The following is a 23,246-nucleotide window of genomic DNA, read 5'->3' as shown; positions in this document are numbered from 1 at the left end:
TAAATTTTACTCCGATGCAAGCTAAGGAATGGGATAATTGTCAGCTGTTAGTTGGACAAAATCAGGACATTTTATTATTTGCCAAAATATATTTCTCAATGTTTCTTGTTTAAAGCCTGCACAATCACCCAAACTACTTATTTATTTATCATCTAATAACAGACAAGCCTGCAGCATGGAATGATGTCAACAATCCTGATTGGGCACCCACTGTGAGCAGGATAGACAATGTGCACAAGAACGCCATGCACGTGCAACAAGAAGAGAGTATTAAAGCAGATTTGGTCGCAGCTATAGATGCTTGAGATGCTTTATTTCAAAACGCATTGATAGTTTACGATTATTTAAATGGTAAATGTAGCTTCAGAAGCGTTTTCATTTTGCATGTTAAAACCCACCTGAGAACCATGGGCGATTTTGCAATTTTACTGACGGATTTTTCACTTTTAAAACTTTTCATATAACAAATGAATAAAGATAAAAAAAGTCAATAATGCCTTACTTTTGATGAAATGCAGCGAGCAAATGCGATAATTCCTGATATTTTGGATCTTTAAATCGCCACGACAAATGTCCGCTAAGCACTTCCGCTGTTTTTGCACCTTCAGCTCCCTCTTGAATTTACCTTAGTTTCTATCTTTCTTTTGGACTGTAAATTTAGGTAGCTGTGCCTCACAGTCGCCCCGACTGGCACAGTAAATTGCAGCTCAAAAACTGGCCGTTTTCGATGTTTTTAACGGGTGTGAAAGCGTGTGTTTTCCCATTCACTAACATGTACCGGAAGTGACGCATGTCCTCCAGTTGAATTTTGCGGTCACGTGGGTGCGGATCTACGCTCCAGTGACCTTTCGTGAAATCGCCCTATAGTGGAAGTCTTTAGAGTTAAATGGTTACGCTTTATTAAACTGGGCTTAGTATTGATTAAGTGCCGCTGATCTACAATATATGATTCCTATCGATTATAACTTTCTTAACATCCTTCCCATTCTCCAGCCTATGCCCTATCTTAATAAAAAACCTCCCTTCCCCTGCTATGAGACTTTTTGCAACCAGAATGCAATGCTTCTCATTGAATATGCTATTTGCTTTCCTTTATTATAGGATGGGTTGGAGAAATTTTAATGTAAAAATAAAGATAAAGCTTCAGAAAAAACAGGGAATTGTAAAGAAAATATTGCAGTGGGATAGAAAAATGAAATAGTCATATGACTCCCAAGTATGAAATATAATAAGGTTAATAGTCATCGAGGTCTTCTATCGATGCGCACTGGTTCAGGAAGGCGGAAATCTTCCAAAACCCCTTGATGATTATGTCTAGGACCACTATTTGCTAAATAAAGTAAGGTGCTTTTAAGCGTTCAGCACGATGCTGGATACTTTTCTTATCCTCACAACTGATGTATTAACCCCATAGTCAAAGGATAGTTAAAAGAAGAATTGAACGGTCCATGAATTGAAGAATCGCTGAAATTAATGCACTGTGTATTAAATTTGAATATGTTGTATGATTGTGTTGAAGTTGCAACTACTCAAGACGTTTACTGTGAATTTATTTATTGTTATTGTATTTTCAAAAATCCTATTTGGGGTCCTTACATTATTCACATGCCCATATGGCTTTTCTAATAGCATAATATCTGTGACTATAACCCACCATGTATGATGAGAGAAAGGATTAACCTTCAAGTACATGGTGGCTATCATAATATCAGTAAATTTCAACGCTCGAAACAGCATTTAAGTACATTTGATGTGTAATTAGACAATATATGCAGGAGTAGGCCATTCGGCCCTTCGAGCCAGCACCACGCAAATTAGAGGTGATTTGTGACAGTTTGTGCACAGCGAGACCACACGACTGGAAATAAAATAACAGGATCATCTGTTTTAACACATTGACAGTTAAATGTAAGCCAGGGTATGGGGACTGTTTATCGTTGCTCTTTGACCAGTGAATTTCCACAGAAAAGGTAGAGACGGTCTTGTTTTAATATCTCACCAAAAAGACATGTGCTCTAATTATTTTTATTTATTTCTTTTTTTAAATCAGTTCGCCAATTTTCTCACTTGGACAAATCTTATACCGAGTGTATACAGAGCAGTTAAATGCAGAACCATTATCTGACCTCATTTGGACCGTTTCATTTTGTTTTCCTTTTCATGCAAGAGACATTTTGTAGCTCTTTAGTGATTTTTGTATCTTGGAATAATGTCTGATTTTTATTGTTGAATAGCTTTTGTTGAGCTTATTCCTGATATATATTGTAATTTACACTTGCTTAGTTTTGCTGCAACATATTGCTAGTTGAGCTGCAATGCAGTGCAGTTTGCACTCTTGGACTGCTTTACCAATTGTTTTATGTGCACTTACAGCTAAATATAACAGAAATTACTAGGCAAAGTTTTGCAAGTGTGCTGGTGCCGTTCATTGTTTTAATTATGATGAGTGAGAGAGTATTTTTCTTTCATCAAAAGCCAGCTGAGAGTATATTGAACCTTGATGCCTTTGTGGTTCTCTTGCTTTTTCTTAGGCATGCCTCCCATTCGGGATTTGGTCAGCCACTCCCCTAACCAGTCAGGTGACAAAAGCTTTTTTTCGCTTCCTCCTTTCTTTTCTTCTGTCTTCCTCTCCATTCCTTTCCCTCTGTATTCTCACTGTGGCTTTATTTTGCACATCCTGAACAATGAAGGGTTATGGCTGAGGCTGCTTGTGTGAGAACTTGCTTGGGATTATTAACTAGAGATGTTGGTTGGATCAATCATCTTGCTTTGCTTCTTGGTGATATCTGTCACAATGTTTTATGTTTGTAATAGACCTGCATGCTTTACTTAAATCCCTTATCTTTTGTGGCCCAAGGCCAAATTAAAGTTTTTTTGTACCTAGATGCAGTGAATGTAGCTCCTGCAGACTTCATCGCCTGTGATCCTAAGATGCTACATAAACCCAGCAGTTTATTTTTAACTCTCAAGGTTATCTGCATTACAAGTCTGGTCTAGTCTAGTGGTAGCAGTTAATTTTCTTTCTGTGTGGCCTCATTTGATTGGTGTCATTGTGATCAAACTTGTCATTGCTAAGCAAAATCGAAAGGCACTTTCACATTCACCAATGGAATGGGTAGGTACTACTTCTATATCTTTGCCGGTGAGGTTATCAATCAGTCATTAGAGGTCGAGAGAGTGATTATCACCCTGAATCTTTTTGTTAAATCTTTCTTCTGTTCTGATTATCAGGGCTGTGAGAGATGGAAAGTTTTTGAGGATATATTTCGTGTTCATATTCCTTTGAAAACAAAATAAGTTAATGACAATTCCTGGGGATCTAAATTAGGATTTAAATATCAAAAAGCACCACCTTGCACAACAGAAACCTCCAGCCTGAAAAAGGCAAGGTAGGCGAGGTGTAGGGAAATACATAATAATATAGGGGCGAGCTAGCTGTGCATCATTGGTAAGGTGCACAGTGCAATATGTGCCAGGTGCTGAGTTAATTTGTGTTCCTTTTGGGAAAGGTTAAAAGCAATTTTATGAATAAACTGAAGTTAATATCTTTTAAATTTTACTTCCAAGCTGAAAGACTAAGATTAGTTGAATTTATTTTATTAGGAATTTTAAATTTCTTGTGATATGTAATCCTATAGAATAATTCATAGTTTCTCTGTCATCATAATTCTCAGTTTCCAAGAAAACTGCATGGGAAACATGAAACACTGATTCACTTAACAGTTGAAGTCTCCATTTATCAGATTTGTGGTGGTTGTGGGTCTGTGGACTTCCTGTTTTCAAAGACCATTATTTTCCTCCAATTCTGTGGTTTCAGCAAATAGGGATTTGACAGTCATGTTGTCAGTGTGTTGCAGATAATTTCAGAGATTTGAGGTTTGACATCATTTGTATTGATTTACAAATGCTGCCTTCACTCCGTCAGAGTGACATAATCTCTTCAGCCATCTTTGTGTAAGGTATGACTCTGGTCAGTGGAGAGATTTTAACTTAATACTCAGTGACTTTAGTTTTGCCAGGGCTCTATAATGCTGGACTTTGTGAAATGCTGCCTTTACGTTAAGGGAACTAATTGTCACCTAACTTGGAGCTCAGCTTTGTTCAAATATGGCTCAAGACTGAAAAAGTCTGCTTCAGCTGCAAAGCCCAATCAGATGATCAGTGAACATGTTATTGACTAAGTATCTCTTGTTAGCGCAGTTGTCGGCATCTTCCATTATTCTGATTCAGACCAGCAAAATATTTGATTGATTTGACTTTTATTCACAGGACATACTTTTGAAAATTTCCACAGGCTTGAATATTATTGGTTCCATGACTGCTATGTTCAGAGTTCTCAGCGATTTCTTGACATCATATTGAATTGGTGAAGGCTGGCTTCTGTGATGAAAGCTGAGATAGAGCATTGTTGTAGTTGTTGATATAGCAGAAAAAGAGTTGGGGAATAGGGCCAGTGTACGCCTGAAACAAATGTATTTGATGTAACCAGCAGAAAGGCAGACTTAGCTGGGGCCCATGCGAGTGCCCATGGCTGCACCTTTAACTTTGCCGTGGATATTTACAGGTCCAAAATATCGGGAGTTATCGCGTTTGCTCGCTGAATTTCATCAAAAGTAAGGCATTATTAACTTACTTTTTATAAATTCAGCAAGCAAACGCGATAATTCCCGATATTTTGGACCTGTAAATATCCACGGCAAATGTCGGCTGTTCATTTCCGCCGGTTTGGCACCTTCAGTTCCCTCTTGAATTTACCTTACTTGCTATCTTTTTTTTCCCCTGTAAATCTAGGTAGCTGTGCCTCACGGTCACCCCGACTGGCACAGTAAATTTCAGCTCACAACCTCGCCGTTTTCTATGTTTTTAACGGGTGGGAAAATGCGTTTTTTCCCATCGAGTGTCCTCCACTTGAGAATTTTGGTCACGTGGGTGCGGATCTACGCTCAAGTGACCTTTAGTGAAATCACCCTATTCTGCATCTCCCTCCCTAAATATGTTAGTTTCTTCTCATGCTCTCATGATACTTTCTAAAATGTGTCCCTACTCGGCATTATCACTTTATAACTTTATCACTTTATAATCGATGCCCTGAGACAAAATTGTTTTTTTGGTCAAAATCTCCTGTTACAAAGCCATGGGATTTTTTTGCTGTTAAACATTATGCAGTTTAGTTTAGAGATATAGCGCTGAAACAGGCCCTTCAGCCCATCAAATCCACGCCGACCAGTGAGCCCCACACGCTAACACTATCCCACACACACACACACACTAGAAACAATTCACAATTATACTAAGCCAATTAGCCTGCCAACCTGTATGTCTTTGATGTGTGGGAGGAATCCCGGAGATCCCAGAGAAAACCCACGCAGGTCACGGGTGAACGTACAAACTCCGTACAGACAAGCACCCATAATCAGGATCAAACCCGGGTGTCTGGCGCTGTATGGCAGCAACTCTACCGCTGTTACAATGCTGAATTTGTGTCAGCAATATGAAGGAATTGGGTAAATACGGAAGGGGAATGCAACTAGCATGGAGTAGTTGAATGCTGACCTGGATACTGCCCACTTTGTTTTAAAGTTTCTATGACCAAGTGTTAAATTGCTAACCACGGAATAGGTTTTCAAATAGGAACAGACTATTCATGCTGGGTTAACTTTGTTGGATGGTAGACAGAAATGCTGGAGAAACTCAGTGGGTGAGGCAGCATCTATGGAGCGAAGGAAATAGGCAATGTTTCGGTTCGAAACCCTTCTTCACTTTGTTGGGTTTGTTTATTTGTATTTTCAAATAGCTCATCTTTAGCTATTGACAGCATCTTGGCAGGATTTTGAAGAAGTCCAGTGTGTATTTTTACTGAGCTGCATACTGTTAATGTATTGTGCTGAGCACATAGCAGTAATCCAGTTTATATTCAATATCTATTTTATAGAATGAATTAGTGTGCATGAAAGGCCCTCGTTTGGTTTCTGGTTAAATTTAACTATAGCCTGAGACCTAAGACTTAGCACCACCCCAGCAACCCGCAGCTTGCTTCACTTAAGCTCAAGGCAGACAAACAACCTTATTTGTCCTTGATATCTCCTTTGTAGCCAATTTCCACACTTCACTCAGCCCAGTGACAGGAAAACCAATAAAAATGCGAGGCACTATTGCTGGATGTTACTGCCCTGATTAAGCCAAATAATTCAGCAAATATTAATAGTCTTTTTCCTGCGACTTTTCAAGCATACGGCCCAAATTAAGGTACCAATGTATTGGAGATTTGTCCTCATCCTTCTGGTAAATTTGATGCTGGGCTGTATGATCACAGCATTATTTAGTTTCCGTCTGCATTCTCTCCAGCAGCCATTGCTTGAATGTTTACAGCAAAGCTTGCGCAGTGCTGCTCTCTACTCTGTTGGCTGCATTTCAAGATTGACTAGTATGCATTGATGGCAGTGGCTGCAGTGCACTTCAGTCATTTTCACAGGGATGCCAACACACTGCATGACATTACATGTGTTAATCATTAACTTTTAGTATAGTGAAGTTTTAAAACGTTCTTACTTGGGTAGAATATGATTGTTCCATGTGGCATGAGATTGCTCAGACTAATTTTGGCAGAGAGACAAAATCAGCACAAGGGGAGGGTTTTGGCAGCCATGTTGTATCTCAGTTTGAAGCTTTTCAGTCCAGCTGAGAGAAATGAGCTTTAATTGAACATTGCTGTCCAGAGGGAACAAGATCTAAATGAACCAGCTGCTTCTAGAATCACATATTTTTTTAATCTACTGTAATTGTCCAGTGTTAACTTCATTCATGGGAATATATTTTGATGAATCGCTCCTTTACGTAACTGCAAAATGGCAACAGCTGGATTATATGTCCTGCCGAATGTAACTTAAAGAAGGCAGGTTTTATTGAATATTCTTCACACTTGCTGTCAGAACAGACTGGTCCATGATGTTTCTGCCAACTTTACCTTCTTGATATGCATGGCTGCAATTTGTTGTGTTAAATTATCAGCAGTGTGTCTTTTGGGCAAATGTAAAAGAAAGGCGGTTTGCTGGTTAAACTAAAGAAAATTAAATTAAGTTGATTTTAAGCCAGCTGTCTTTGGTTTTAATATCTAGAATATGTATTTTTCCAACACCAGATGTTTGTTGCCAACATTCATCAATATATGCCTAATCTAATACATTAAGGATCTAACATGATATTTAGAAATTTGCCACACCTATGCACATCATACATATATCTGAAAATGTGTTCAACAACCAGCTGATGATTTAGCTCAATGGGTATTAGGTGACCATAGTTCTTTTGTCACAAGGGAGAGGGAAAAGCAACAAGTTGATAATCAGGAATGTAAAATGGGGGGCTCCTGATGCAGCATTTTAACCTAAAGCTTTGTCAATTCTTCCCTTCACCACACCACCCACACACACACACCACACACACACACACACACACACACACACACACACACACACACACACACACACACACACACACACACACACACACACACACTCACAGATGCTGCTTCATCGGCTGAGTTTCTGCAGTAGGTTTTTGTTGATTAAGATTGTAAAATGTTGCCTTGATAATAATTACATATGATAGACAGAAAATGCTGGAGTAACTCAGCGGGTCAGGCAGCATCCCTAGAGAATATGGATAGACAATGTTTCAGGTCGGAACCCTGCCTCAGACAATTACTAATGTTGAAGAAGGAGGGACCATAAAGATGACATCAATATGCCACCTTGTATGGAATATAAGTTTACTTGTATTGATAAAAGTCTCTCCCCCATCCCCCCCCAATCACAGTTGGGCATCCATCGATCACGCTTTCACGCTAGTTCTATGTTATCTCACTTTTACATCCACTCGCGATTTACTCGGGGCAATTTACAGCAACCAATTATCCTACAATTGGTCTTTGAGATGTGGGAGGAAACCAGAGCAGCTGGAGGAAACCCATGTGGTCACAAGGAGAACCCACAAACTGCACACAGGCAGCGCCCAGGTCAGGATTGAACCTGGGTGTCTGACACTGAGGCAGCCGCTCTACCCACTATACCACTGTGCTGCCCTATTCTTTGTTTACAGAAATTCTATCTTTTGTAAATGTTTAATTTAATCATGATGGCTTGTTGTTGAATCTTGTCCTCTCCCTGCTCCCAGGCCATATTTAACTTGTTTGCCGATTTAATTATCCTCAAATGTATTGATAAAATTCAAGGTTAAAGAGCTCATTACGCCAAACTTTGTTCATTACTCGTTTATTTGATACCAGAAATAAACATGATGGCTTCTATCTGAACAATGCATGAATTGAAGCTTTCCCAAGCATGTTACTGTTTGAAACTGAATCATGATTGAGGTGTGCTGTGGCTTGACAAGGACGCTTGTACATTATTAGCATGGCTGCAAATGTATACCAAACAGATCTATTGATAATCTAAATAAGTATTATTTGACACAGAGGGAGTGGTATTTGATAATAACTGCATAATTAATAAAATATTGCTACAGGTTGAGCTATTCAGAGGACAGAATGCTCCTTTAATGTGTTTGGGTTACAAACACTGACATTCATGTGTGGTGGAAGAATCAGTGTAATAATGTATTTCTATGAAAGGTGGTTGTCCTGGTGGTGCCATTTTTCTCATAAGGGCATTTTTTTGGAATACTAATCTACCAGCAATGGTGTTTAAGAGGGAACTGCAGATGCTGGAGAATCGAAGGTTACACAGAAAAGCTGGAGAAACTCAGCGGGTGCAGCAGCATCTATGGAGCGAAGGAAATAGGCAACGTTTCGGGCCGAAGGGTTTCGGCCCGAAACGTTGCCTATTTCCTTCGCTCCATAGATGCTGCTGCACTCGCTGAGTTTCTCCAGCTTTTCTGTGTAACCTACCAGCAATGGTGGTTGCATTCACCCAAAGCTGTGTGCACTTTTGTCGAGCAATTGTTATTGGCGTTCACTAATTGTTTAGATTTCCAAACAGTTGGGTGAAAATATAAATACTTTTGAGAGTAAGCTCAGTGATAACTTGGTTTAGTATTGTGACAGTGATATATGTAAATTGGACTACCGTTTGTGTTTTACAGATTTAAACCACAGTGGTTTGGGATCGCATTATGAAAATTCTCACTGGGGACCTGTATCTATCAACAGCGATTCTACTACAAATTGGGATAAAGTTATTGTAGACGGGTCCGACAAAGAAGCCTGGCCTTCAATCACTGGCAGTGACCCAGAGTTAGCTTCAGAATGTATGGACATTGAATCTGCTTCAAGCTCTGGGTCAGAGAAGAACCTCCGTACTATGGCTTCAGGGAGCACAGTTAGTGATGGCGATGGCAACAGAACGGGCAGTGGAAATGGTTCTTCAAGTCAGTTTGTGGTTGGAAATGTCAGCAATAATGTAGGAAATGGTAGTATTAATGGGCCTTGGGGTGGATCTCGAGGCTCTATATCAAGCACATGTCAGGGTTCTGCAGAAAACGTGGATGGCAAACCAGAAAGCAGCCATGGTCAACTGAATGCATGGGGCAGTATTGTTTCCACGTCCAATGGTTCATTGAAGCAGAATGGTTTGAATCCAAATACCAACCTAGGTGCCTGGCCTTTGTTGGAAAAGGATGGAAATACTGTGCAAGGACCTGTGCCAGGTAGCAATTCTGGCAGCAATGTTCAACGTAGCACTGTAGGTCAAATGCTGAATAATCAGAGTGTTAACATTGGACTATCAGCTCCTAGTTCATGGGGAGGTCTGCAGGAGAATTCTGATGCAGAAGTGAATGGTACAAGGAAGGTTTCATTCAGTGGACAACCTCAAAACCTTAACACTGAAATGAATGGACCAAATAACACTACTAACCCATTGACCTCTAGCTTACCAAACTCTACTAGTTCAATGCAGACAAATGAACTGCCTAAACATACAGGGCCTGGGGCCTGGGGTGCACCCTTAGGAATGAGCACAGTTAATCCATCTCAGCTTCAGGCCTCCTCAGTAACAAATGGCACTTCAGTTTCTCAACTTGGCAATGGAAGAATCAGTGAGGGAATGAACAGTGGGTCTTATGGTACGACTTGGGGTACACCTGGCACTAACTACTCTGGAGAAAAATGTCCAGGCCCTAGCTGTAATTTGGGGCAAGCTAGTGGTGACACTGTGAATGCAACTCTAGCACAATCGGCTACTAATGGCTCTGGAAGTACTGCTTACAAAAATAATGGTGGAAGCAATAGAGGAGGAGTAACATGGGAGTCTGGTGTGGTCAACTCCCATAATGTGACCTGGGGAGCAGGGAACAGTTTAGGCTCTGGAGGGACTCGCAAAGTCTGGGGAAACCCAGCACCAAATGCAAACACTGGCACTAAGATCTCAAATGGAGAATGGAACAAACTGCCTAACAATCAGCATTCCAGCAATGGTCTAAATGGAAGTAGTAATAGGAAGGGAACAAATGGGTGGAAAAGTCTAGATGATGCTCTTTGTGGTCAGGATCAAAATTCTGCATCTCAGCCAAGTGAACAGAACAATTTATGGGTTAAAACTTCAACATCATGTACTGCAGACAGTGAGGGGAGCACAGAAAGTACAGGAAGTCGTCACGATAGAATGAGTGTAGGAAGCAGTGATGGCAATAACCGACGTGGTGAAAAGAGAAAGCCTGACCAACCAGTAATGGCTCAAAATAGCTTGAATAGATCAGACTTGGACCCTCGTGTCCTGTCCAATACAGGTTGGGGACAGACTCCAATTAAACAGAACACTGCCTGGGATATTGAACCTTCAGCAAAGAGTGAAAGAAAAACTGACAATGGGACAGAGGCCTGGGGATGTTCTGTTTCCCAGGCTTCAAACTCAGGGGGATGGGGGGATGGGCCTCGCCCAAATAGTAATGATACCTCATCAGTATCCGGGTGGGGGGATCCAAAGCCTGCTACAGTCTCTTGCAACACGGGGTGGGGAGACACCAAAGGCTCAAGCAGCCAAGGGGGTTGGGAGAATAATTCTGCTGCTACAGGAACAGTAAAAAGCAATCAAACATGGGGAGGTAACAAAGAAGAAAAGTTAGCTGCGTGGAATGATGCACAAAAGGTCAAACAGGGATGGTCTGATGGACAGAAATCGAGCCAGGGTTGGGGACTGTCTGCACCTGATGGGTGGGGAGAGAATTCTAGGAGTGGCCAGTGGGGGGAATTACAAAAGACTGGTGCAGGCAGTTGGGATAATGACAGTGAAAGGTCTGCGCCTGGTTGGAATGAACCTGGGAGACCAGGTGCAGGCCGAGGCACGTGGACAAGTAGCAACAATCCAGATTCTAATAATACTACAGGCTGGGGGGAGCCTGCCAAGGCTGCTCAGTCCCAAGGCTGGGGAGAGCTAGCCAATGCTGCTCAGTCCCCTCAGGGCTGGGGGGAGCCCTCTAAGGCTCCTCAGTCCTCCCACGGATGGGGGGAGACTTCCAAGCCTGCACAACCTCCCCAGGGCTGGTGCGAGCCTGCCAAGCCTGCACAACCTCCCCAGGGCTGGTGCGAGCCTGCCAAGCCTGCACCAGCTCCCCAGGGCTGGGGGGACCCCTCCAAGTCTGCTCAGTCCCCCCAAGACTGGAGGGAACCAACCAAGTCAAGTAATTCTGCAGACTGGCACAAGCCACAGGATGGTAACAGCCCTTGGGCCAATAAACCACCTAGCCAGGGGTGGCATAATGGGCCGATGCCAGCACCATCAAAAGAGGAGGAACCTACAGGTTGGGAGGAACCTTCCCCAGAGTCTATTCGCCGCAAAATGGAAATCGATGATGGTACCGCTGCCTGGGGGGACCCAAGCAAGTACAACTACAAGAGTGTTAACATGTGGAACAAAAACATGCAGAGTAACAGCAATGGCTCAGAGCAGCCAGCGCAAATCCTGTCCTCGCCAATGACATCGCAGCCCCCGCCGCAGCACCAACAACAGCTGCCGCAGCAAATGCCACCACCAAGTGCCATTCAAAGCAAAGAGAGTAATGGCTCCGGTAAGTTTTTCATCCAGACTTGCCGCTTCATAAATCTAGGATATAAGAAGGTGAAACTTGGATGTTTTGCTGGCTTTTATTTTGTATTGTATATTCTAAAATCTAATTTGGTTAGATGCTGCATTCTATTTGGGTGCATGTCATGCCACTGCATTTTGTATACATTTATGTTTTTTTCTGTTCAGAAGTTATTAAGATTGATTTCCAATGTGGATGCATTCTTTCCACCTCTATATTTCTGGTGGAGAGCTTATATTTTAAGCTCTATTGACAGCAATGGGAGTTTGGTGTTTTGGCTTGTTTTGCTTTCCCATAAATTTAACTGCAGCTTAGAAGTGTGTAGATAGACTTATTAATAGATTTTATATTAACAACACTAATAATGCTAGTATCGGAAACAACATTTCAAATTTACTATAATTTCTAAGCCAAAAGTCAAAGCAGTTTTGCAATAAAATGCATTTCCATGTTGGATATAACGCATTTGATGAATTAGGGAACACTAATAGTATTACACAGGGAAATTTGTTGTAACGTGATTATGATGAGGAATGAGAGAACCACTTAAAAGTTTCTTTGGAAATTAGCGAGCAGAAAAAATGTAGTCTCCCTGCAGTGGCCAGACACCATTGTCTCTTAAATACACAGCTACTACTTTAATCGCGGGACCAATTGAAATTGATAAGCATTCTTGAATTGAGACGTGCGATATTATTCTAATAAACAATGTAACATGCAGCCTTAAGTATTTTTAGCCTGTAGTAACAAACATGAAAGAGTTATTAAAAATACCTTTATTTTTGAAATAATTTGGGGAGAAAAATAATGTTGTTATTGAGAGGCCAACTGTTATGCCCTTTGATTCCTTTTCCTCCCTAACCACTCAGTAGTTAAGACACATACCATGAAAAAATGTTACCACAATATTAAGTTTGTAACAAGGAACGAAGTAGTTGGTTTGATGTGCATAATTTCTATAGTCAGGCCTAGTCAAGCTTTAGCTTTTATCACGCCATTATCTGCAGCACTTGCAATAATTCATGTTTCACACATCATAGTTAGCAGCCGCTTGCATGATGTTTGGCTTTGATTTTGTTGGAACTTGAATGTGCTGTGAAGGTGAGAGTGAGGGGTTCTCCCAAAACATCACATTATACTTTGTCGACATCAGAAACATGGTATACTTGTGTACTGCCGTATGATCTTACTGAGTTGTATGCAAAACAAAGCATTTCACTGTACCTGGGTACACGTGACAATAAAGTGTAATTGAATCGTGTACCAAGGGAGAAGTACTGAAACAAGATTAATTCTGGCTTATCTTAGTTCAGAGGAGCCTCTTGTATAAAGGTAGCTTTTGGGGACTGAATAATAGAACGTCTGAGATCTTTACAGCAGTATTAAAGTCTCAATGTTCAAACAAACTCAGATTGACCAGAGCTAAATCTGTGGCCTGTCTTGAGTTAGCTGATGGCAAACCGCAATTTGCTTGAGTTGACGAGAGCTATCCTGGCTTCTTGCTCAGTACTCGCAACCCACTATTTTACAGGTAGGATGGTGCTACATTTTGGTACCAAAGCCATGTTTTTTGGGTCGTATTTGGAGAGTCCAATTTTAGAGGAGTGGAGTAGAAGACAGAAAAGCAGTATTTGTTGTGCTTCTAACGCTACAATATATGCTTATGAATGGCACAGTACATTTGATATGTGGCACGTGCAGCTCATAACTTGAGGAATTATTATTTTTACGTGTAATAACGTTTAAACTACATAAATATCTCGGGCTAAATCAATGGGTAAATTCTCCTTCATTTTTGCATTAAATTGGCTTGTGTGGACAAAGATATTAACTGGGGGTTTTATTTTGTCTTTTATTAAATAAAGGCTGGGGCGAATCTTGCACTGTTCAGACAAAGCCAGATTCCTCTTGGGGAGAACCACCTGCTCTAACAGTGACGGTGGACAATGGAACAGCAGCCTGGGGGCAGCCGATGGACACAGGAGCAAACTGGAGAGAGCCGGTTAATGACAGCCCTGGCACCTCTGGATGGGGCAACACCCCAGCTGCCCCACCACCTCCAAATAGACCTGGTAAAGCTTGACACTTCCTATCTTTATAGGGTTGTAAAGTTTAATAATGGATGCTATGCATTTGTGTAGTTGGGCTTTGGGGAATCGGGCTCTATTAATTTTTTTATTGCAAATGTTGTTTGATATTAGTTAAGTTTCAGTGTATACCTTTTGGTGCCTTTAACATCATTTTTACTGCCATTTGCATAGATCAGTTCAACACGTCGCCGATATGCTTGCTAATGTACAAAATACCAATAATTGAGGTACACATATGGTTTATAAAAACAAAGCTGAAGGGCTATAGTAACTCAGCGGGTCAGGCATGTGACATGTGGAGACTTGTGGATTGTGACCCCTACAGTCCTTTGTTTAATCTTTCTGCGTTGTGGTCTAGAACCAACAAACCAGTCCATTTCATTGCTAATCAACCAAATTTAGTTAATATTCCAATTGAATATGAATATTTATTTAAAAAATCGTTAGTTCTACATAGACCTGAAAAGGGAAAAAAAGTAAACTTTTCCAGACTTGGAGCGGGAGCCCTTTGTGCAGTAAGGCAGAGATTGCCTAAAATTTAAAAGCACAAAATGCTCAAAACACTTAGCAGTTAAGGCAACATCTTTGGCGTGATAAACTGAGTTTACATTTCAAGTTCATCTTCAGAACTGGTTTAGTTCTTGCAAAGGGTTAACTTTGTTTTTCTTTACTGCTGGATTTTCTGAGTGTTTCCAGCATTTCCAGCATCTATCCCTTTTTGTAACTTTGTCTACAATTGAAAGGCAAATTTGCTAATGGGTAAAATCATGGTAAACCATTTGAATTTGTTTATAAAATAACACTGTTAAATAGAACCAGCGTTTACCCTTAAGGAGCAAGAACTATAGTTGCCAAAATAAAGACATAAACATCCAAAGAGGTTAACATAAGATTTTTTTTAAATGTGAAGTCTAGAACTCCTTACTACAGTACAGAGCAGCTAGGGCTTTGCAGGATAAACTTGATACCTCTTTAATACTGGTCTTCTGGATTAAAAAGGCTAGCAATCCATCCAAAGTATTAAAAGTATAATAACAGGTAGCTTCTGATAAGGATGAACAGGAACTTGATGCAAATTAATATCTCTGCAGCAACTCCATTGAAGAGATGGGGGTTGTGTTCACCTCTTGCATCCTTTGGTCAATAGCCAACTCTTGAATCTTGTTTATGTTTCGGGATAAATCGTTGTCCTGATACCATGACATGAGGTTCTCGATCTCTTTCCTGTGCTCTGTCTCATCATTGCTATAGTCACCGCCATAATGAACAAGGCATCACTGTTTGCTGCCACAAGAGAGTTTACAATAGAGTATAATTCATTCACTGCCACTTTGGTCTTGAGAAATGTATATAGACTGTCGACTCAATGGTCAAGGTGAATTCCCTCGGTAGATTAAAAGGACCGCCTTTTATGAACAGGCATTTCACATCTGGGGAGAAGAATTGAGCTAAGACCATCACATCCTTTCACTTTAAAGCATTGACTGCTGCACTGTATTTCCTCTTGTCTGGGGATTCTATACAGTACGTACAATAAATGGAGAAACCTTCAATTCTACAGCAAGAATAGGTGAGGCTGGGCTGAACCATGTTTCAATGAAACAAAGATTACAGCAGTCCCAGGTCTCCATTTGAAACAGCAGCTATGCTGAGCTCTTCAAGCATTTTCTCAAGTGATTGAACGTTAGCTAGAGTGGCTAAGTCAGGATCCCCATTAACTTACAAAATTCTTAAAGGGTTGGACAGGCTAGATGCAGGAAGATTGTTCCCGATGTTGGGGAAGTCCAGGACAAGGGGTCAAAGTTTAAGGATAAAGGGGAAATCCTTTAGGACCGAGATGAGAAAAACATTTTTCACACAGAGTGGTGAATCTGAGGAACTCCCTGCCACAGAGGGTAGTTGAGGCCAGTTCATTGGCTATATTTAAGAGGGAGTTAGATGTGGCCCTTGTGGCTAAAGGGATCAGGGGGTATGGAGAGAGGGCAGATACAGGATACTGAGTTGGATGATCAGCCATGATCATATTGAATGGCGGTGCAGGCTCGAAGGGCCGAATGGCCTACTCCTGCACCTATTTTCTATGTTTCTATTTCCGCCACATCTGGAGACCCTCACCCACATCTCTCAAGAAAAGGCCTGAAAATGTTATCTTCCTGCTGCTGTTAACAGTTGTGTACATGTTTATAAAAATACAGAAAATTTAGAAATTATAGTGGAGTTTCATTGAACAGCATCATACTAAACTAAAGAGTGTCATCTGCACTGCTGCTTCACAAATCAGTGCAGCCTGTTTCTCTTCCTGCTGGGCATTAACACAAATTTATATACTTTAAATAATTTAGGTAAAGATTACTTTGCTGTCCAGCACTCTCAATCATGCACAGAAGTTTGTTTCTAACAATGTGGGAGTGATTACTCACAGTAGATTACATTGAAAGATAGTGGGTGAGAAATTCAGACTACACTTTAAAAGCTGAAGCCACTCAATGGTTCCATACAGCAATCTGTTCTTTACAGGTCCCAAACCTATGCAAGATGGCTGGGGTGATGAGGAAACATTGATGTCAGGACCTCGTCACTCTAGCTGGGAGGAGGAGGAAGGGGACTCAGTGATGTGGAACAGCAACATCTCACAAGATAGTAACTCTTCTTCAAACTGGACATCCAAAAAGATGGCTCCAAAGGTAAGATTTTTGGCAATCTTGTTACTTCAAATTATAGACATTAAAGATCTTCATGCTTGGTCACGTTATTTTTTTTAACCCTCCCGCATTCTAACTTTACTCTCATCCTTCTGTATTCATTTGCTTTTACAAAAACAGTGGATATTTATTATATCAGCAATTGTGAATTAAATAGATGGTGATCATTTGGAAAACAGTTTCTTCTGGCTCCTCTCAGCTCGGATTGTATTTTTAAACTTTGCAGTATTACATGTTGGAGCTTCACTGCAAAGTGTCCCATTTCAAACATCCCAACCTCCCTCTGAGTACCCAGTCTAATCTCAATCACACCCTTGCACACAGGTGACAAGTCAGCAAATTGGGAAGAGAAGGAAGGTGCATACCTCATCTCAGTTACTCTTGATAACATGTGTAGCGATTATCACTGCCATGAAGATATTTTTGTTACCTCCGAAGGACTTGGAATCTGAATGTTTAGATTTTGTTTTATTTGTGACTAGCATTGCATGTGATTAGATTTTAAATGTTTTCCAGGGCATGATGAAAGGGGGAAATAAACAAGATGATATATGGATGAATCAGTTAATGAAGCAATTCTCTAACATTGGATTTCCTGTGAGTACAATGTAATAATTCTGCATTCTTTTCTCTTCCCCTCTCCTTTAACACCTGACTGACAACACCATTTCAACCTTTTATTGAGTTCATTAGTGGCCAGATAATTGCCAGGAGATTTATTTTCCGTTTAAGAAGAGAATGATTATAAGGAATCGGACTAATGCCCATTATTTTCTGAGGTATTTGTTCAAATCTTGTCCCTCAGAAGAGTAGATCAAAACGCTGTGCTGTGATGGATTTTACTCTCGTTACAAACAAGACTCCATACAAAGTGTTTTGTGATTGGGATAGAATTGAAGGGCATGAAGTCCCAACAGGAGCAATCTACAATGTCTTATCCACCATGGAACTGAAGGGCATTGCTGGGCACTGCTAACTAATGCAAAATTGTGTGTTAATATATCTGATCACTAAAGCTTTTTGTGCTCCATTTTCTCCACCTTATCCTTTGGGAAAAGCTACCCTTTCCCTGGGATTTGGGGATGACACACTCTACTCTATATGTGTTCTGCGTTATGCCTTGAACTAGATGATTCCGTGTTCTTTGGCAATGCAGTGCTTTTGCGTTACATTCATTTATCCAGCTTAAGAAATTCCTCCCAATACTGATTTTGCTGCCATTAATATTTAATCAGCTGCATGCGTTCTTGACTTGGAGTTGAAAGTAATTTATTCGTAGAATTCTGTACCAGAACCCAACAACAGAACAATACTGATCCAACGGTGTCATTTTCTTCTGACCATTCTACTGATACCAATCCCAATATTTCCAGTAAATTCTGAATATTTAAGGCGATTTCTGCTTGTTACAGAGGGAATCAGCTGAAGATACAAAGAGCAATAAGATGGACATACCTGTTGGTAAGCTACTGTTGCATTAAACATAAATTAATATAATGGAGTCTTGTAGCACAGAAACAGGCCCCATGGCCCACTGTATCCATGTGACCATCAAGAATCCATCTATAGTAATACCATTTACAAACACTTGATTGTTAATCTTCCAAGACTTAGTGATTCAAGTGCTTGTCTATATAAATGTGAGAGTACTTACCTCTATCACCACCTTTGGCAGATTGTAACCATCCTCTAGTGGAAATTTGAATACCTCTATCGGATCTTCCTCCATTCCAAACCTAGCCTCTCCAGTATCTTTCGTAAATGAAACATTTCATACCAGGCAACATGCCTTGTGCTCTTTCTTCAGTACAATTATGCCCTTCCTATATTGTGGCAACCAGAACTGCACACAATACTATTGTTGTAGCCTAACCAAAGTTTTATAGTTGTACCATAATTTTCATGCTCCTATATTCTAAACCCTGAATAATAAATTCCAGAAACCTACACCAGCTAATCTATCCTTCACTCACAAGAAGGAATCTTTGAATCTGCATTGAATATTTGTTATATAATATCTTTAAAACAACAGTGGGTAACTCTACATCAATCTGCTGATTCTTCCCCCTTTCCAGGTATGCTACGAGATAAGAGAATGGAGATGGACAAGCATGGCATGAACATTGGAGAATATAATGGCATTATAGGGAAAGGTCATACTTCTCGTCCTCAGATTTCCAAAGAGTCTTCCATGGAACGCAGTCCTTATTACGATAAGGTTAGTATCCTCTCCATGTCCATAAAATAGAAATCGATGAATTGATTTAAAAAAATAGAAGCTTTTGATGATTTGCTGGTACAAGTCAGAGAGAGCTGAGATGTTACTTTTTTATGATCCTTGGTCATCACTATGCATCGGGATTCCCGTCGGGAAACAAGACCACAATGTAAATTGGCAACTTTCAGATAATTATGAATGGGATAAACCCCAATCCTTCATGATGTATTGTGCACCTATTCATATAAAAATGAGTCATTGGGTTTTGAAAGTAGATCATATACATAGACAGTGTTGTAAATGTTATTTGAGGACCACTATCACCAGCTGCAAACCAAAGTGTTTTTCATTGTGTCTTTGTTTTATGTAGTAAGCAGCCTTTTTAATGTAATTTGTTTGTATGTTATGGAGCCCCATTTGTTGCTAGCCAGCCTTTTGAATCTGTTTGTAGATCTAAAGTAGAGACTAACCCTTTGTCTTTTCTCTTGTTTCTGCCATGTCCTGCCTTTCTGCTGCTGATTGGCTTTCCATGTTTGCCTTTTCCAACCACATTGCCCTTGCCCAGTTGTCTCTGTCTTTGTCCAATCAAGATGGCATTATGGCTGAAGAGCCCCAAACCCTAACGCACATCTCTGCACCAAGCATGAAGCTTCCCCCTTCAAACTGTGCACTACCTAATCAGGCTCTTGGCTCAGTGGGTCTGGGCATGCAAAACTTGAATTCTGTTAGACAGGTGAGTCAGTTCAAATCCTTCCGTGTGCTGGAAGTGAACTCTACAGTGTGTTTCAATGAAATATTTAAAGGAACTTTTGAACTACTCAATTACTTTATTGTTTTTCTTGTTCCTTCCTACCGTGTCTCAGTTATTTTCCCCACTCAAAAAAAAAAAATAGTGAGGCTGAGCCTGGTGATGCTGCTTTAAGCTTGCAGGTTCTCGTGTGAAGAATCTTCACATGGTCAAAATGTAATTAGAAGACTAAGAATGAATGCACACATCAGCAGGCTGCCTATAGATTCATAAAACTCTATAGCACAGAAATAGGTTGTTTGAACCATTTCCAGTTAGGATCATGACATTTAAATTGTGATTTAACAAATGGGCTCGCCGCTGATTCAATCCCAATGCACACCAATGCTCTGCATCGTATTTCCCCCAAGATACCCTTGTAGTGTAGCTAATTTGCAGGACAAATAACATGTTCTACTTCAGCAGCAAGTCAATCTCAATCAACTGTGCATCCATGTGTGTGTATTTAGAAGCCAAGTGCCAAGTTCATGTTTAGGAAGGAACTACGGATGCTGGTTTACACCGAAGATAGATACAAAATGCTGCAGTAACTCAGCAGAACAGGCAGCATCTCTGGATAGAAGGAATGGGTGACGTTTCAGGTCGAGTCTGAACCCGAAACGTCACCTATTGCTTCTATCCAGTGATGCTGCCTGTTTCGACTAGTTACTCCAGCATTTTGTATCTGCCAAGTTCAACTTTGAAATGTACCAGAGGAAGGGCCATGCACTAAATATCTAGAAATCTGTGATCCTCCACCGACCCCTATTGCATCACCCCTGCATCAATCAAGATCTACAATGAGAATCAGGAAAATGTGAATCATATCTTGAGAGCTACCTCTCAGGAAAGACAGATCAAAGTCAAAATTAAAGCACTACTGTATATATGAACAAATATGGAGGGCACTCAAAGTAATGTTGCCTCTGCAACATTCTTCAAATACATTGGCAGAAGTGAATCATTACCATATCCTCTCTCAGACTCACACCCTCAACATTGCAACCCTGATTATGCTTAGTGAGCTCCAGTGGGAAGGACACATTGTTCACCATCAGACTCCGGTAACAAACTTGCTACTTTGAGCTTTGTAACAGCCTAGAGGTATGGGGAAAGCACTTCAATAGCATTCACAAGATTGACATGATTGTCTCTGCTCCAGCTCATGGCAATCCCTCAAAATGCTCAAAATAGAGCAGCTTCTGGGAAGACACTGAGCACCTTAAGATTCTGCAGTAGATGCACACTGAGGCCACGTGCAAACAATGGAAGGAGCACACAATATTTGAATCTGCAATCTACTCCATCTAATATGACCTACCCCCCACATCTCCATCCACCATTGCAAAGGCTGCAAATGACTCTTCAACCAGCTAAACATTTTCAGAGCTGATGTGGAAGAAAATCAGCCTGACCCATGTTCAGCACTGATATCATGGGCTGAAGGGCCTCTTCCTGTGCTATACTATTCTATGTTCTCTGACCCAGGGGATTACCTTAGAAACAACTACTCCATATCAATGAAAGAGTCTATTCACTCCTTTCTACTGTGGCAGCTTACGGACAGAACTGCATTCTTAATACCTTTTTCGTGCTCCTTCTGTGCACCTTTTAATTTTTTTATTTAATGTTTATCCATCTTTAGAAATGATTATAGATCCCACCACATTTACTATTCAAAGCATGCTGGAGGTGTGAAAGGCATCCAGTTTTAAAAAAATGTGAATCGGATCTACTGTACTGTGGGGATGCATTTTGGAGCTTTTGTTATGTACTGTTAAGCTCTGCAGATCTTGATTTGTTTTCCCATAGAATATATCACAAACTGATTTTTGAGCACACCTCTCTCAGGAAATGGCAGCACTGAAAGTAAAAAAGCAATCCTTATTTATTAAAGGGAAAGTGATCTGACCTATCTAGCAGAATGAGAGGTTTTATTTTTTTTCTTGGAAGGCACTGAGCACTTGTTGCAGTGGTAGGATTTTGTCTTGGTGTGACTTTTATCTTTAACCTCATATGGTTTATCCCTCCGTCTTCATTTCCACCCCACCGCCACCACTTTCCCAAATCATGTTTTGCTTGGCAGATGTATAATTAATTTCACATCTGAAATCACAGCAGACACTAAAGATGAATTGGTAGATTAGCGGAAATAGTTCTCACAATACATGTAGAAACTTAGAGGGGCTGCAGACTGAGGGGTGGCATACATTTATTTAATTTGGAATGTAACCCAGCTGGGAATTGCTAGCATTGGAAGTGATAGGAAAAATCTGTTGAATGTTCATCATTTAATGTATTGTTATCTTTTTCCTTTTCCCACACTTGTTATATGGCAGTCTTTGTTCCGTAAAGATGGGATGCATTCAAAATTGTGATCTTTGCCCTGATGTCGCTTATGCTCTTGTTACAGAATGGCAATCCTAATATATATGGCGGCAGCAATGCAGCAGCACAAGCCAGGGGCATGCAACAGCCCCCAGCACAACCTCTTAACTCATCTCAGCCTAATCTTCGCGCTCAAGTGCCTCCTCCATTATTATCCCCTCAGGTACATAAAAACATCGATGTATTTTGAAGGGTCTCGACCTGAAACGTCGCCCATTCCATCTCTCCAATATGCTGCCTGAGTTACTCCAGCTTTTTGTGTCTATCTAGTGTGTTTTTCCTGTTTTCAGGGTTTATTTCCTCTTTTGTTCTATGAGAAAATCAGCACCAAATGTTTGGTTGTGCCAAGTTTTCTAATTGCTGCTTGGTCTGGCAAGCAAATGTCCTTAATTAGTTGTGCTCTTTGTTTTTTTTTAATCTATTGCAAGATGTTCTAATTTATAAAAGAGAAAAGTGGGTTTGTAGAACCTCCAAGTAACTAAACAAACAGAAAATGTCTAACTCCTTTGTTTATATCAGCCAATCCATGGATGTTAATGATATGGCAGTACTAGACTTCATTAATCCTGCTAACTGCTCTAATTGACTCCAATAGTGATACTAAGGATGTAATGAATGGACCCATTTTGGAATGTAGTATTTTAATTGTCTGATATCACCAAAGTTTTCTGATTATTTTTTTTAAATAATACATTTATATATACTGTAATATAAGGGCAAAATATGAGCCTTAGTAGCATTAATGTACAGAGGTGTCTTGGGGTCCATGTCCATAACTCCCTGAAAGTAGCAACACAAGTAGATGGAGAGTTAAATAAGGCAAATGGTATGCTGGCTTTCATTAGTCGGGACATTGCATATAAGAGTCAGGAAAGTCATGATGCAGTTCATAGGATTTTGGTTAAACCGTATTTGGAGTATTGATAACCGTATCTGATTGCCCAATACAGTATTGGAGTATTGATAACCGTATCTGATCGCCCAATACAGGAAGAATGTGGAAGCTTTGAAAAAGGTGCAGG

At 40.4% G+C, this 23,246-nt stretch overlaps 1 protein-coding gene across 9 annotated transcripts in view; it reads left to right on the top strand.

The window, feature by feature from the left end:
- Positions 1-23,246, top strand: part of LOC129706808 (trinucleotide repeat-containing gene 6A protein-like) — an 88,921-nt gene that overhangs the window by 47,487 nt on the left and 18,188 nt on the right. For 4 of the 9 annotated variants that reach the window (XM_055651316.1, XM_055651312.1, XM_055651315.1 and 1 more), the window contains exons 6-14: positions 2,532-2,579; positions 9,100-12,021; positions 13,905-14,111; positions 16,647-16,813; positions 17,348-17,428; positions 18,244-18,292; positions 18,907-19,049; positions 19,615-19,782; positions 22,250-22,387. In XM_055651316.1, the coding sequence (XP_055507291.1) occupies positions 2,532-2,579; positions 9,100-12,021; positions 13,905-14,111; positions 16,647-16,813; positions 17,348-17,428; positions 18,244-18,292; positions 18,907-19,049; positions 19,615-19,782; positions 22,250-22,387 (3,923 nt within the window). The remainder of the gene's footprint in view (positions 1-2,531; positions 2,580-9,099; positions 12,022-13,904; positions 14,112-16,646; positions 16,814-17,347; positions 17,429-18,243; positions 18,293-18,906; positions 19,050-19,614; positions 19,783-22,249; positions 22,388-23,246) is intronic. The other 5 variants (XM_055651319.1, XM_055651313.1, XM_055651317.1 and 2 more) reach the window with 3 other exon arrangements.

The sequence above is a fragment of the Leucoraja erinacea genome, chromosome 20 (assembly GCF_028641065.1).
Source record: "Leucoraja erinacea ecotype New England chromosome 20, Leri_hhj_1, whole genome shotgun sequence".
Taxonomy (NCBI): domain Eukaryota; kingdom Metazoa; phylum Chordata; class Chondrichthyes; order Rajiformes; family Rajidae; genus Leucoraja; species Leucoraja erinaceus.
Note: the sequence above shows the minus strand (reverse complement) of the source record. Positions and strands in the feature narration are given on the sequence as shown.